At 58.1% G+C, this 15,357-nt stretch overlaps 1 protein-coding gene across 5 annotated transcripts in view; it reads left to right on the forward strand.

Annotated features, from left to right (window-relative positions):
- The window catches only part of STIM1 (stromal interaction molecule 1), an 82,455-nt gene that overhangs the window by 31,295 nt on the left and 35,803 nt on the right, over nt 1–15,357 (forward strand). For 4 of the 5 annotated variants that reach the window (XM_086739823.1, XM_086739824.1, XM_086739826.1 and 1 more), the window contains exons 2-5: nt 1,820–1,953; nt 9,111–9,225; nt 13,851–13,962; nt 15,134–15,249. In XM_086739823.1, coding sequence (XP_086595949.1) covers nt 1,820–1,953; nt 9,111–9,225; nt 13,851–13,962; nt 15,134–15,249 — 477 coding nt within the window. The remainder of the gene's footprint in view (nt 1–1,819; nt 1,954–9,110; nt 9,226–13,850; nt 13,963–15,133; nt 15,250–15,357) is intronic. The other variant, XM_086739825.1, reaches the window with a different exon arrangement.

Raw genomic sequence — 15,357 nt, forward strand, 5'->3', positions numbered from 1 at the left:
ACATTTCTGTACGCACCCCAGAAATAACGGCTACGAGCGTGATACGAGGCCGTGGTCTGCTGTGAGCGGTGCTGACACCCATCGAAGAGCGTTTTGAGTGACGTTGTTTCAAGCGGAATGTGACTTTGAAGGCCATAATTTGTTCTCCTGCAGACAGGTAAAGTTAAAATTACATTCCTGACCCTTGGCTTACGTTCTTCAGAATCAGAGCCCCGGTGTTTTAGTCAGTCTCCTGGTTTGGATACACGGAGTAGAGCTGGGTGTGAGCCGCGCGTTCGGTGTAAGATGAGGAGAAGCAACAGCTGAAGGCAGGAAACAGCCTCACCTTTGCATGGCGTTCCAGTTCGTGTGTGGGTTTTGGTTGGTTTGGTGGTGGGCTGGTTTTGGGGGGAGTGGGTTGTGTTGTGTTTTGTTTTTACTGATTCTGACAAATGTTTAGGAGCAGGTGGGGTTGTGGCTGAGGCTGCACTGAGCTCAAGCTGCGCTGGCAGGTACCGCGGGGTGTGTGTGTGGAGCAGAACCTGCGCGTGGAGCAGAACCTGCGCGTGGAGCAGGGCTGAGGCCGGGCTGCACCTGTGTGTGGTCCGTTTAGCTTAGGCGTGTGGTGACGGTCAGGGCTGGTTTTCCTTTTTCTCCCAGTCCAGGAGGGCCGAGGGATGGGTTTCCACTGGGGAATCGGGAAATGCGCATGATGACATCAGCCGGGGTCGGTCTGGTTCCTGCGTGTGTGGAGATGGGGGCTGTGACAGAATCCCAGACTGGCTGAGGTGGGAAGGGGCCTCCAGGGTCCATCTGCTCCAGGCCCCCGCTTGCCCGCAGCTGGACGGTGCCCAGATGGTTTGAGCGTCTCCATGGTGGAGGCTCCACCGCCTCCCCGGGCAACCTGTGCCGGGGCTCGGGCACCCTGACAGAGAAAGGTGTTTCCTGGCGCTCAGAGGGGCCCTCCTGCGTTCCAGTGCGTGCCCATGGCCTCTGCTCCTGGCGCGGGGCTATTAAACTGCTTTCACAGCAATCTCCGAGTGGTCACCCCTCGATAATTTATAATCGTTATCTGCTTACAGTGAGTCTGATACAGCCTCTGTGAAAGAAAAGGGTTTTTTCCTAATGCACGTCACACAAAGAGCTCACCCCTGGGGATGTTTGCAGCACCTGGCACTGGTGGCACTGGCGCTTCTGTCGCTGGTCTGCGGTCATTGTGGTGAGTCACGTGTTGCCACACAGCCGTGCTGTACAAGGGACGGATCATGGTGCTTACGTGGGCTCAGGCGTGCAGCAAAATTTAAAGCGTCAGTCTTGAAATGTAGAAAAATATGTGAAAGCCAGCCAGAAAAATCCGTTTGATAGTCAGGAAGGAGGCTGACTTTTTACATTGCCGTGTTGTACGAACATCCAGCTCTCACTCTCGCCGTGCCCCCGCTGCAGGCTGTGCCGGCACTCTCGGGCTCCAGGTGAGCCGTGAAGCAGAGGTACGGGAGCTGCAGCCCTCCGCGGCCCTGCCAGCGGGGCGTCCTGGGCACGCCGGGGCGCGGGACAGCCCCGGCTGCGAGACCTGCCTTGGGAGTGCCGGGAGCGCCGGGGCGGCGGAGATGCCGGAGAAGCTGATCCGGGCAAGAGCGGCCTGGCTGAGGCCGTGGCCTGCCCTTTGCTCTTGGGGATTTCGCAGGACTGGCTGTTGCACGTAGCCCTGCTGCGAGTGACGGCACTGGGCTGCTTTCTCCAGCGCTCAGCAAGGGCTTTTCAAACACGAGAAGCTTGGTGAGAAAACACGGCGGCGATGTTTTTGGGACAGGCTGCCTAACGCTGGTATTTTCTTCCTCAGCAGAGTTCTGCCGCATCGACCAGCCCTTGTGCCACGATGAGGACGAGCAGCTCAGCTTCGAAGCCGTCCGCAACATCCACAAGCAGATGGACGATGATGCCAACGGCAACGTGGACGTGGAGGAGAGCGACGAGGTCAGTGCTCGGCGGCTGTGCCGTCCTGCCGTGCAGCGCTCCGCTCTCGCAGGGAGCCTGCGCAGCGCTCTCCTCGCGGGTAGTGCCGGTGTGGCGGGGTGCCCGACGGTCAGGTGTGCAAACTCTTGGGCTGTTGGCTGCCTGGCTCCTCATCTGGCAGAGGAGGCAGTGTCCCATCCTGAGCCAAGTTTCTGACCCAACAGTGTACTCTAATCTTCAGTGTCTGTGGCTTTCCCTCTGTTCTGGGGGTTTCGAGCCACTTAAATTGATAATACCTTGTGTGTAGAAGAAGATTAACCTCCTTCCAGTATTGGAATAGTTTACATGATCGTTGTTATTATTTCATTCCTTTTTTAATTACGGGGTTGGGAAACACCTCTGAAACCTGGTCGAGCCTCTCTGCCACTGTTGAGCACGTACACTGGCTGCTGCCTCCTTCACATTACAGACTTTACAACGTTCTTCCCCCAACCTAGCTCAAACTGCTGCAGAAAGGAACAATTCTGTATTGCCTTGGCCTTGGAAATACCAGCTAATAACTTTATTGAGGAGAAATACCGTTGTTTTTCCTTACATAAGCACCGATGGAAACAAGTGGCTACTGGCGAGGGGAGAGCTGTTTGTTTGTTTGTAATGTTGCCTCGGCGTCAGTGGGTGCTCGTTTCCAAGGCCCCGCTCAAGGTGAGCAGTTCTGTCTTGCTGGCGTCTGAACAGGAAATTCAAAGTGCTGGAAGCTGAAAGGGAGCAGGCTGGTGAAGGGACCTGCTGCCAGTCACAGGATCCCAGTTCTCCCCATCCCTCGATCCACAGCGAAACCGCTGCCCAGCTTGGGATGTGCTGCTGGTCCTGGCCTTGCCGCTGGGCGCGGGAGGGCGACGGGTGGCTCGAAGGGCGGCGGTGTAGGTCTCGTACCGGCGTCCTGCACCTGGGCCGGGAGCGGGGGCTGTGGAATGGGCTGGGTTCTTGGAGGTGGAAGGAGGCGAGGCAGGAGCGGCTGAGGGGTGAGGCGGTACCCAGCGTGCGCCCGGCCGGAGGAGGACGGAGGGGCTGGCAGTCACGCGTGCTGCGCTGTGGCGCTCTGCGGAACGCGCCCGCCACACCTCGGGCCTGATGAAGATGGCGGCATGCGTTCTGTACGCCTTGTGGGAGAGCCTGATATCTCTGTGCGGGGCTGAGAGTTTACAGCATTGTCACCTGCTGCTTCTGGGCCAAACGACACCTCTTTGTCCCCACGTTGTGATGCGGATGGCAAGGTGAAAGCGCGTGGCAGCCCGCACAGCACTGTCCTCCGAGAGCAGCGCAACAGGCAGTCCTTGGCGAGCCCTTCTCCAGGGGGATTTATTCCCAGTTCTCAGACAAACCGCCATGCAGGGAGGTTACATCTCCCCCTAAGCTAACACAACGGTTCGGTTTCCTGGGCAAATCCAGGCATCGCAAGGGCCCCGCGGTTTCAGGGCGGTGCCAGTCCCCAGGGCCGTGGCCCGGCAGCCTGGAGCTGGGCACCCTGTTTGTCAGGAGCCAGCGGCGTTGGCTGGCTGTTCCTGGGCTGCAGTGCCGGTCCCTCTGCCTAAATCCCCCTTCACGGGGTAATTAAAACAAATGAAAAGCTTTCAGTTGCATTTCCTACGGTGTGCTGTTCTCCCTGAAGGCAGTTCTCTGCTCAGCACTGCCTTGGAGCTGCAGCTCTGCCTCTCCCCGGCTCCCGGGGTGCCCTCAGGCAATCCGTCACTCCGTGCGCCCCGCTTGCCTGCTGTTAAACCGAGGCTGAGCCTGCGCCCTTAGGGTTGGGCGTTTTATGTCTCCCTGCGCAAACACTGCCCTGTCCCTCGGAGGACAGGTTGAGACCTTATTGTACGAGCAGGGACGCGTTACCCGTTCGTTTCACAGTACAGATGTTGCCATCCTGTGAGTAACAAAATGTACTTTTTGAAAAGGCGTCGGATCGCTGCCTGGCTGCCGTTGCCAGGCCGTCTTCACACCCCGCGCAGTTGGACCAGAGCGATCTCCGAGCCCCTTGCGTCGTTTGTTGTGGTCCCAGCAGCTCTCCTGCGGTTTCAAGCAGAGATGCTTCTGACTAAAAACCACCCAAGATGTTAGAAACGTTCCTAAATAGCAAAAAGGAAGCCTGCAGAGGGTGGAAGCAAGGACGGGTCGCCTGGAGGAATACGGAGATGTTGTCTGAGCAGCCAGGGATCAGGTGAGGCAGGCTAAAGCCCCGACAGAATTAAATCTGGCCAGGGACATCAAAGGCAACAAGAAAAGCTTCTGTAGGTACGTCGCGGATAAGAGGAAGGCCAGGGATGTCCAGCGACCATCATTGTGTTTTTCCTTGCTGGAAGCGAAGTTTCAATGAAGTTTGAGATGACATCAGTGACCTCGATTGAAATGGAAGAGCAGTCCCTCACGGGGACATCTGCTAATCAGCGATCTATTTCCGCTCCTCGCCCTCGCTCCAGCGCGGCCCCAGCTGTGTAGGGGCAGCTCTGGGGCGGGGTCCCGCTGACGAGCCTCTCAGATGCCGTCAGCCCGGGTCCTACAGAAAGAGGGTTTGCGTTATCGCTCGCTCAGCCCCTGCCTCCGCCGACCCTCCGCTCCCGTTGCCCGCGGTCGGGGTGTTAGCGGGAAAGAGGGCTCGGAGACAGAAGTTTCCTGCAGCTTCACTGGAAATGGGTGGCTCGGAGCAGGTGTTGAGATCGGTGAGCTGAGCGAAGCGGTGCATGCTGAGCTCCGCGGTCGCTTGGTTGGGTTTTCGCCGTAGCGCCTCAGAGCAGTGGTCTGGGAGCTGTGCCCAGGAGGGATGGTGGCACCGGGGCAGCAGCGAGGGAGGCTCGGGGGGAAACACGGGGATTGGTGAGAAGCTGGGGTTTCTGCGGATTAAAAACCTCCAGAAAACCGTGCCTCATGGACCTGCTCGTCTTTGAGCCTGCTTTCAGGCACCGAGACAACAGGTTTGCCTTAACCGAGGGACCCCTGCGCCTCAAACTCCTCACCCCTTCCGGGGTGGAGAGGAGCGTACTGGTCACGGGGCGCGGCAGGTGGGGAGTTAGAATGGAGGCCCCTGTGTCCAACGGGGTTGTGTACTCCTGGAAGGCTCGGGAGCTGTTTTTTCTGAAGGGGGTGTGCGGGTCCCTCCCAGAGCCTCCAGCGCTGGCTGGAAACCTGGGGCCGGAGCGCCCGTGAGCAGAGGGCACCAATAAAAAGTGTTTTCATCCCAAAACGGGCAATTTTCTGCCCCAGGCGGCTGTGGGGGTCAGAGCTGTGGGTGGCTTCAGCCGGGACTGGGTGTATTACCTCTGCTTGTAGCGGTGGTTCTGTTCCCGTTGCTTCTGGATGGCGTGATCACGGTTTGTCTTTCTCTGAACTTGGTGGTGAGACTCTTGGGTGGCTGCATTTCCTTCTGTTCTCGTTGTGGATTCATGGACTGGCTGAGGCTGGAGCTGGTCTGGTGGGACCTCTGGAGCTGGTCAGAGTGGTTCTCTGGAGTTAGTCTGGTGGGACCTCTTTGGTCTGTGGTGGACCTCTGGAGATGGTCTGGTGGGACCTCTGGAGATGGTCTGGTGGGACCTCTGGAGACGGTCTGGGTCCAACCCCTGTCCAGGCAGGGCCCCCCAGAGCCCACTGCCCAGGACTCTCAGTTTTGGGTGTCTGCAGGGATGGGATCAGCAGGATCTTCAACACCTTGCAGTGCTGGTTTTTAATGGTTCACCATTAGGTCACTGGTTTTGTGTAGTGGTTCCTGTGCCTGGCGTTTTGGACATCTGGGATCCCGTGGCCACTTCATGTCTGTGCGTGTTAGCATGCGTGTCGTGTGTGTGCTCAGCAGTTAGCCGCGGGCGCGAGGTCTCCGGAGCGTCCTCCGCTGGGAAGAAGATCGGGGCTGGAGCGCTGTAGGCCTTGAGAAGCGTCGGTGGGTGGAGGTGTGAACGTGGGCTCTGAGAGCGATGTAGGCGCCGCTGGCGTGGGGCCGGGGCGCGTTGCGGTCTGCGCGAGGGGGGTTCCTCTGGGCTTGTGCTGGCTGGCGGCGTGCGGAGGCTGGCGAAAGCGTGGCTGGCAGTGGTACATGTCCGAGGTACCAGGCATGGAGCTGGTGGGTCACGGTCAGCTGGAAACACCTCCCTTTCCTGGCTGGGGTCACAGGAGCGGAGCCGAGGCGCCCACGCGGCACCGGCAGCCCGGCCGAAGCCTTCGCCTCCGAGACCGTGCCCAGCAGAGCTTGGCTAACTGCTGTGTTTGCACTGGTCGTCTTTTTTGCCTTTTCCCCAGAAGATGCTAAGGGAAAATCGAGTTTTTGGGTTTTTCCTGGGCTCTGGTGCGTGCAGCCCGGCTCCTCCAGCCCGCAGAGCCCGTCCTGCGTCCTCCCCGCGTGTCCGTAGAGACGTTCTCCCCGCAGCCAGCGCCGTCCCCGCCGTGGAGTCGCGGGGGTTCGCAGTGGCGATGGCGCGCTGGGGGAAGCAGCAGAGATCACTTTTCCTTTCTCTGCTCCCCGAGCTAAATATACCGAGCGGCAGCTGGTCCCGCGGGCCGGCGGGCGCTGGCAGCCGCGACGCGCAGCGCCGGTGACATTGCCGCGTTCCCTCTCAGTCACGAGTTAACGTGCAGGGGGCCGGCGGCCTCCCCCCCCCGCCGCGGGCTGGCACAGCGGCCCACCGGCGTCTCGCTGCTGCCCGCGGGCCCAGCGGCGGCGGGGTCTCCTCGGTCTTCCTCGCGCTCTCCCTTAGCTGTTTGTTCTGATGATGATGATGATGCAGATGATACAGATCGATTCTTGATGATACAGATCGATTTTTCCCTCGTGGCTCAGCCTGCGGTGGAGATGCCTCGCCTCCTGTAGATGACATTTGTTCCAGCTTTGATTCAGAGCTGCAGGCCGAATCTAGTAACGGTTTTTTACGTTCTTGCTCGGTTGACATAAAGTTGGTTCCATTGTGCCGTTTAGTTGAATTTTTTGTGATATTATAATTCCAAGAAAGGTTTAGAACCCTAAAAGCCCAGGTTTTATTAATTGACTAGACTCTATCTGCGTTGAAATGAATTGAGCAGAAATACTGAATACGTCCTGGCTGGTCTTACCAGGAGCAGAAGTCCGCAGAGGTCCTGCAGAGAGGTGCTGCACAGCCCGATCTGCCAGGCTGGTGCGGGAGCTGACCCCTGCGTAACGCTTTAACGTGCGTGTGTGCTTACAGAAGTGCCCTTGTGTGTGTTTTGTAGCTGTATGTGTGTATATATAAAATTACAGCTTGTTCTTTAGTGCAGTCAAGTACGAGGTCTGACGGAACCCAAAGGCGCTTTCCAGCTGGCGAACCCCCGCGAGGTCGGGAGGGGAGGTTTGCTGCAGCCCGCTGAACCCGCTTTGGGCTCCGCCGCGCGGCGAGGAGCAGCCCGTGGTGTTCGTCCGGTCGCGCGGGGTCGGCCGTGTGGGGAGAGAGGTGGAATGGGGAGGCCGACCCCACGGCAGGTGTCTGCAGTGAGGGAGCAAAGTTACAGAAAGCTGAAGTAGTGATAATTCAAAAGCGTCGCTGTGATTGTACGTAACAGCTTATGTCCTCCCTTATTGTCTGACGTGGCTTTTGTATTCCACCTTTAGGGATCCCCGGGCGATCCCCGGGCTCCGGGCCGAGATCCCTGTGGGACGGCGGTGGCTGCTGCCCGGCCCAGCCCGCTCCCTTTCTCCCAACCCGGAGACCCCTCTGGGAACGCCAGCACCTGCTGCCCTGACTCCTCAGGAAAAAGCTTTTTCCCTCTTTCCGGTGCCTGCTGACCCGTACCCGTCTCTCCCCAGAGCAGCGGCGCAGCGGGGACCCTGCCGTTTGCCTTCCCCTCTCTCCAGCGCCGCCGTACTGTTTCTGTCGCGCGCCGTGATTCGCTGTGCCCTGCCTGTGGTGGATCTCGGAGCGCTCACTCCTCGTAACAGCGCCTGTCCCCTTATTCCCAGGTGTACAGCTGGCGTTATTCCCCGGAGAGGGGGATTCCTAACGGCGTGCTCGGGCTCAGCAGTGCTCCCTCGTTCCCTCGCCGGGCGCTCTGGGGGCCGGGGGTCTCCCCAAGGTGGGGCGCAGGCGGCACAAGGCGAGTTTGATTTCTGCGCCGAGAGAGCGGGAGCGGCAGGGGAGAAGGATTATCGCTGCCATACGTGTGTCCGTGCCTTGGGGGAACGCTGTGGCTGCTCACGCTGGTGTGTCGGTGAAGGCGAAGAACAAGCGGAACGGTCTGATGCTGGAAAGCATCCTTCCCTTAACGAGGGGCTGCAGCTCCTACGCTGACTTGCTCACTGTCAGCACGGCCCGGCACAGAGATCTGCTGGCCGAGGGCTACTGAGCAAAAGGTGGCAGAATAAAATCCTGCAACTGGCAATGCGTTCAGCTAGGAATAAGGTGCAGGTCTGTAAGAGATGGTGTTACGTGTTAGCGCAACTCAGCTGCTCTGGTGAGACCCCCCTGCAGCACTGCGTCCAGCTCTGCAGCCCCCAACAGCAGAAGGACGTGGAGCTGCTGGAGAGGGCCCAGAGGAGGCCACGCAGATGCTGAGAGGGCTGGAGGAGCTCTGCTGCGAGGCCAGGCTGGGAGAGCTGGGGCTGTTCAGCCTGGAGCAGAGGAGGCTCCGGGGAGAGCTGAGAGCGGCTCCCAGTGCCCAAAGGGGGCTGCAGGAAAGGTGGGGAGAGACTCTTCAGCAGGGCCTGCTGGGACAGGGCGAGGGGTCATGGTTTCAAAATAGAGGGAGGTGGATCCAAACTTGATATTAGGAAAATAATCTTTCCTTTGAGGGTTGTAGAACACTGTCCCAGGTTGCCCAGAGAGGTGGTGGGTGCCCCATCCCTGGAAACATTCCAGGCCAGGTTGGCCGGGGCTCTGAGCAACCTGATGTGGTTGGAGATGTCCCTGCTCCTGGCAGGGGGGTTGGACTGGGTGGGCTTTAACGCTCCCTTCCCACCCAAAGCCTCCGGTGACTCTGTGAACTAGGGAAATCGTGTGATTTGAATCAGAGATTAAAAGACCAGAGATGCTGCATCTCAGACTTATTAGGACTTTGCCGTAGAAATTATTGTGTGACAGTCTGTGGATGTAATAATGAGGAAGACAGGTGAAAGATTTCTTTTTAATGTTCCTCGTCTCTCTGAAAGATGAACCAGAGAATAATCCCGCTGTTTATTCTTCTCCTAGTTCTTGAGGGAAGACTTGAATTATCATGACCCAACAGTCAAGCACAGCACCTTCCACGGAGAAGACAAGCTCATTAGTGTGGAGGATCTCTGGAAGGCCTGGAAGACATCTGAAGGTAAAAACCAAGCAGAACAGGACAGCCCGCTCCGCCCCCTGTGCCGTAGAAGCCATAAACCCTTGGGATTTCCTCTAGCTTTGGCAGCCGTGTGGGTACCTCCCAGGAGAACCACGCTGCTGCTCGTGCTGCCCTGTACAAGTGTCTTCCAGGTTCCTTTCTGGGGGCCTTTCAGGGTTTCCTGGGTCTTGCTACTTCCCAACTGCTGATGCATCTGGGTACGGCCGTAAGAGCATGAATTGTTGTTTCATTTCTCTGCCCCATAATGTCTGTCAGCGTAGCCCAACCACTGCCCCATTCCAGGTTCTCCTTCAAATACCCGATTTGTGCCGGTGTTTTTGTGCAGCAATAGCTTCCTAAATATTCGGTACAGCTGTGTGGGAGTTCTCCTACACGTCCTGTTTTCCTGAGATGAAATTTGCTGAGCCTGAAAAGCTCCTAAAACTGGAAGTGTGCATAACTACACTCAGGGTAGAAATGAGCTGCAAGCGGCTAAGAAACAGGATTGTTCATCGCAACGTTTAACCTGGGGGTGGTGGAAGCTCCGTCGCGGGTGGGAAACTGCCTGAAACTTCTGAGTCTGGGAAGAAACTTTTAACCTTGCTCCTGCTGCCTTGGCTGCAGCGCGCGGGCTGCCCCGACATCAGCGGTGTCGCGGGTGGTCGGGAAAAGGCACGATTTCACTTTTTTCCCCCGACCAGAATTGTGAAATTTCTTTTTTTTTTTTGAGATTTAAAACAGATTTTTCTTTCTTCTTTCTGGTTAAGAAACTGTTTATTCTCAAATTTGAGGCTTCATTACAGAAAGGTATTTTATCCTAAGAGCAGAAGTACTGCTAAGAAATGTCCTCGGGGGGTGAAAGGGGGGTACAGAGCGAAACGGAGCTGTAGGGGTCACCGTGTGGTACCTTTCGGTTTACTCGCCGCGTGGTGAGCGCTGTGTTGGTGCAGGTCAGGTTGGTGTCTCGGGTCTTTGTGGCATGGACCGTTCTCTGTCAGTGGCTGCCCTTTGCTCCTCCTCTTGCGCTTTTCCCTTTCTCTCCACTCCGCTAGTCGTTACGTCACTCTCCGGACGTGGAACATCGTTTTTTCCTGATACTTTTGATTGCTGCTCCTCCCTTCACTCACAGTCTTTTCTGTTCCCCCTGCCCTCCAAGGTCAGGTGATTTTATCAGCTCCCATCACATGAAAAATGGGATTTTAATCTTGTGATCAACTCATAAATGACAAAGCTTTCCATTTCCCACTGGTGTCCTGTTCCGTTTGTATTTGATTTTTTTGTGCTAGCCTGCACATCCCGTGGGGTAGGGTGTGCTCGGTGTTTTGGAAGCGCTGTGTAGATACGTTCTAAGGAATGGTTTACCCCCTCACGATCCCAGAATCACGTGAACACGTGGGTACAGCGTTTGAAAGGCGCTTTGAAATCACGGTGGTTCTGAGGTTGGGGTTGTTTATCCAGGACCAGCCCCTCTGTCCCCCGGAGATGGGCAGCCACGCGTTGAAAGGCCTTGTGCCAACCTCTCACAGCTTGGGACGGTGCTGACGAGCCGCTTGTCTCCTGCGCCGAGGGAAGCCGTCTGTAAGACGTGTTTATTCTGTCGCACGCTGTTTACAGCCGGCTTCGCCTGAGGTATGTTGTAATGTCGGCTGGGAAAGGGCAGAAATCATTAAGGGATGGAGGAGAACATCCCATGATACTCGCCAGGTCCCTTAATTGCTGGGTTGCTTTTGCTCTCTGCCTGCTTCTGGCACGCGCAGGACCTGCCGCGTCTTTGGGCAGAGCTGCTGCGGCGCAGCGGCTTTACTTGGCTCGGGTTTAGTACCGCGCCCGTTTCCCTTTCTCATCGCTCTGCGCGTCTAGCTGAGAAAATAAATTCCGGTTTCTGAAGGATGGCCTCGTGAGGAGCCTGGCCTTGGCCTTTGAACCCAAGTCCCAAAACTAGTAAGATCAGGCTTGTAGAAAAGATCCGCGCCTTGGTGCGGGTGTGAAACGCAGCTTTGAAAACGCACGGGAGGTCTGACGGGGACCGGAGCCCGGGGCAGCTGTGCCCGTTTCCCACGTCCGTTTTCAGGCGAGTGCTTTTCCTGCCGGCCCTGCTGCTGCTCCTGGTCAGCTGTGTAAGGTAAAAGGCTGCTTCTGCCCCCTGGTTTTCCAAAAATTGTTGTGATGTTCTTACCAGGTGTGGGATTTGATAGATAAAGCCCTCAGTAAGCGCGGCTCTACCAAAGCCACGGAAGTGTAATAGAACCACGGAGAGGTTTGGGTGGGAAGGGAGCGTCCAAGCCCACCCAGCCCAACCCCCCTGCCAGGAGCAGGGACATCTCCAACCACATCAGGTTGCTCAGAGCCCCGGCCAACCTGGCCTGGAATGTTTCCAGGGATGGGGCACCCACCGCCTCTCTGGGCAATCTGGGACAGTGCTCCTCCACCCTCAACATGAAACCAGAGTTTCTGGGGTCTCCCCAGAGCGGAGCAGAGGGGCAGAACCCCCTCCCTCGCCCTGCTGCCCACGCTGCTGGGGGTGCAGCCCAGGCCGCCGTTGGCTCTGTGGGCTGCGAGCGCACAAGCAGCAGATCAGATCTTTGTGGCAAGGATGCAGAGCAGAGGAGCTGCTCCTCTTTGCACCGGGGCATGCTGCCTGCTGCTGCCGGCTTGTTTCTCGGTGATTTCCTCCCAAAGTAAGGACCGCTGGAGATGGAAGATCCAAAAAGAGAGAGAGAAGCTGGGAGCCTCAGAGGAACCGGGGCCTGGCAGGGCTGGGCTGTGGGGCGGCGGCTGTTGGCGTGGGGACACGGAGCAGCCTCGCGGGACAAAGCCTGCATCACTGGCGGGGAACGGAGGAGCCCTGCCAGGCCTGGGCCCCTCCTGGGCCCAGCTCACCGCCCCCAGGCCTTCACCCCGCGTTGCGTCCTGCCCGCCATGGGCACCGGTCCCCCCCCAGCTGGCAGGCGCTCGGCGGGCTCTCATGGCCGTGTGCGGTGGCCGGGCTGTCCCACCCCGTGCCCTGCAGCGCTGCTGTCCCGCTGCGGCCGGGCGCCGGTGATGCCACCGCCCAAGGAACCGGGCTTCCCTGGCCCCTTTCAGCGCCAACACCTCGCTTCTGGCCACGGAAGGGCTTTCCCGCGGTGTGTGGGCCAGGACCGTCAGCCGCAGGGAGTTCCTGTCAGCGAGGGCGCTTTGCTGGCCGTGCCTTTGCCAGCCCGCACCCGTGAGTCATGGTGCCAGCATCCGTGGAGATGGCACCTTCTCTTCGAGTCTTCCTCCCCCCTGCTCAGCTTGGCTGTGGCTCCTGGCCTTTCCGTTGAAAGCGTTCAGGGGCTGGAGTGAGCGGGAGGATGTTTCCCATGTTTGTGAGACGACTCACTGTTGACATTTAAGAAGCGGCGGTGCAGCTCTGAGCGCGGCGGCACTGCAGCCCTCGGAGCCAGCGGAAAACGGGCCTGCGAGAGAGGGACGGAGGGATGCTGGGCCCAAGGCGCGCGAGGCGGTGGCCGGCAGCGGTGGGCGGTGCCCGGCAGCGGTGGGCGATGCCCAGCGCGGCGCTCTGGTTGCTCTGGTGAGTGCGGCCAGAGCTCGGCCTGGGCTGAGCAAAGCCAGAAGCTGATAAATGAAAGCCCAGCAACCCCCACTCTGTCCTGTGAAAAAAATCTGTTGCTTTTCTTTGAAAATACGTTGATTTTTTTCCTTCACCTTCATAGCATTGCTATAAGTATGCCAAAAGTGAGTGGCAAAGGCAGAAGCTTTGTTTCCAAGGCTTTGTCTGTGGCCTTGGAGCCGTGTGTCAGCTCCAAAGATAATCCCAGCTGCGCAGGTGAGGCGTTAAGGAGGAGAGTTCCCCTGGCCGGCCTGGGCTGCTCACCTCTCCACCTCCTCCCGCGATTCGCTTTCCCAAGCTGTTACAACCGTTTTCTCACAGTGTTTCTCCACGTGCGGTTTTTTCACTGATGCCCACACGCTCCGCGGGTCTGGAGGAGGGAGCGAGGCGGTCAGAGCGTGTGGCCAGGTACGCCAGCCGCGTTCGGCGCCCCGGGGGCTGGGGCGTGCGGTGCGGATGAGCGTGCTTTGTGGGAGTCTGGAGACAGAACGTCGCTTGGATGACAGAAAATGAAGGGATTCCAGTGATTGTCTGCCAGTGCTTTGGGGGTTCCCGCGGAGGATCTCGGCCGCGGGCTCTGCTGGTGGCGTTGCCGGTGAGGCCGTGCCCGCTGGCTGGGGCCGCTCCTTTGTCTGGTGGCCTCGTTGCGTGCCTTTCTTTCGGGAGCTGGAAGCGCAGCGTAAAATCAACCTCCACACGTTTGTGTCAGGGGCTGCCGCCGGGCAAGCCCCGCTCCTCGCGCGCGGCGCCATGGTGCCTGGTAAGGGTAAACGCGCGGCAGCCCGTGGTGTCCGCGCTGAGTCCCTAGCAGCCCGTCACACGTGGAACAGAGTAGCAAAGATAATCCTGCAGGCAGTCAGGTGGAGGCTGAGGACCTGCAGGATTGCCGGGATATCCCGGGGGATTATTTCTCATCCTAGAGCCACAGGGATTCAGTGTCCCCAGCCCAGCCCGCTGCTTACGGGGTAGGAATGTGCTCAAACGCTGCAGAAATGTTAAGCTGCGTGCCTGTTTTCTGCCTCTCCTGCAGTGTACAACTGGACGGTAGACGAGGTGGTTCAGTGGCTCATCACCTACGTCGAGCTGCCGCAGTACGAAGAGACCTTCAGAAAGCTGCAGCTGAGCGGACACGCCATGCCCAGGTCAGTGCGCGCGGCCTTGTCTCTGTTCCCCTGGGGTGCGTGCCAGGGAGCAAGCGATCGGGGGCGGCTCACAGCACCGCGTGCGATTCCTCGGCGTGGACAGAGCCACATGGGACTCCTGCTCCGCTTCGGCTCCCTTCAGAGGCTTCGGCTTTGCTGCAGCCCTGTCTGGAGGGAGCGATGGAGCTGCAGGCGAGTGTGTGCCTGCTGTGGGCGACGCTCCCAGTTGCGTGGTCGTGAATGCTGGCCTTGCTGGTTTGTGTGCTGGGCTTCACCTGCCCACGCCTGGAGCTGCGTGTGTGGAGCCACAACCCTGCCCTGGAGCAGAGCAGGCCTGGGCTGTGTGGCTCTGGCACAGCCTTCCTTCAGAGCCCCAGCCCGGTCGGGGAGCTTCTCTGCCCTTGTTCGTCGTCCTCAGAGCATCTCTGCTCTCTGGCTTGCATCTAAATGGCATTTAAATTCCCAGTTCAACGGCTGCTGGTTGTGTATCTCTGCACCACCCAGCACTGGGGTGTGCTGGTGTTAATTCGCGGCCCTTCATGCTCCGCCAAAGGAGGCTTTGAAGCCTTGTGTTCCTCAAGAGAAACCCTGGCTGTGAGCTGGCCTAAACTCGTAACAGGTTTGAAAAACTCAGCGCAATTTTTGGGTAAAGGTTATTGATGCTGGAAAGGGGCTGGTCCGCTGACTGGGCAGGATTAACTGGGAGCAAAATACAGTTTTCGAGGCAGTGCATGGTGTGCCCACATTCCTTCCAAGGGAGAGGTATGGTCGCGCGGTCTGCGTACTGAGATGGCAAAGGCTGGCGATGCAGGTTTGAGTAAAAAAAAAATAAAATAAAAATAGTGATTGGTGGGACACCGAAAGATCAGTTCCGGTATGAAACCAGTCCCTTAGGCTGCAGGATTAATGACATAGGCGTGGCCTTGGCTTCTTCTCTCTCCAGGTAAAGCCAGACACTACTGCTTGCCTCTCACAGAGATACCCTACAGCAGAGCTGACAATGTCTGGGGGATTTCTTTTGTCCTGGTAGCCTGTGCAGGCAGCTTTCAGGTCCTGCTTGTTGCATTTCTCCTCCTTAGTCTCCATGTCACTATTTTTGGTCAGTTATTAATCCCCATGGATACGACCATGCCTGCTTCTTTTTTTTTTAAATAGTTTTATTTTTTTACAGGCTAGCTGTGAACAACGTTACCATGATGGGAAGCGTTCTGAAGATGACGGATCGAAGCCACAGGCAGAAGCTGCAGCTGAAAGCTCTGGACACGGTGCTGTTCGGGCCTCCTCTCCGTGAGTACCAAAACTCCAGGGCCTCTGGCTGCTCATCAGGAGGATCTGCGTCTGCTCAGTATCGCACAGCAGAGATGGGTCTGTGTGAGCCAAACCTTGCCCTCCGCC

Source organism: Chlamydotis macqueenii, chromosome 1 (genome assembly GCF_036417535.1).
Source record: "Chlamydotis macqueenii isolate bChlMac1 chromosome 1, bChlMac1.mat, whole genome shotgun sequence".
NCBI classification, from domain to species: domain Eukaryota; kingdom Metazoa; phylum Chordata; class Aves; order Otidiformes; family Otididae; genus Chlamydotis; species Chlamydotis macqueenii.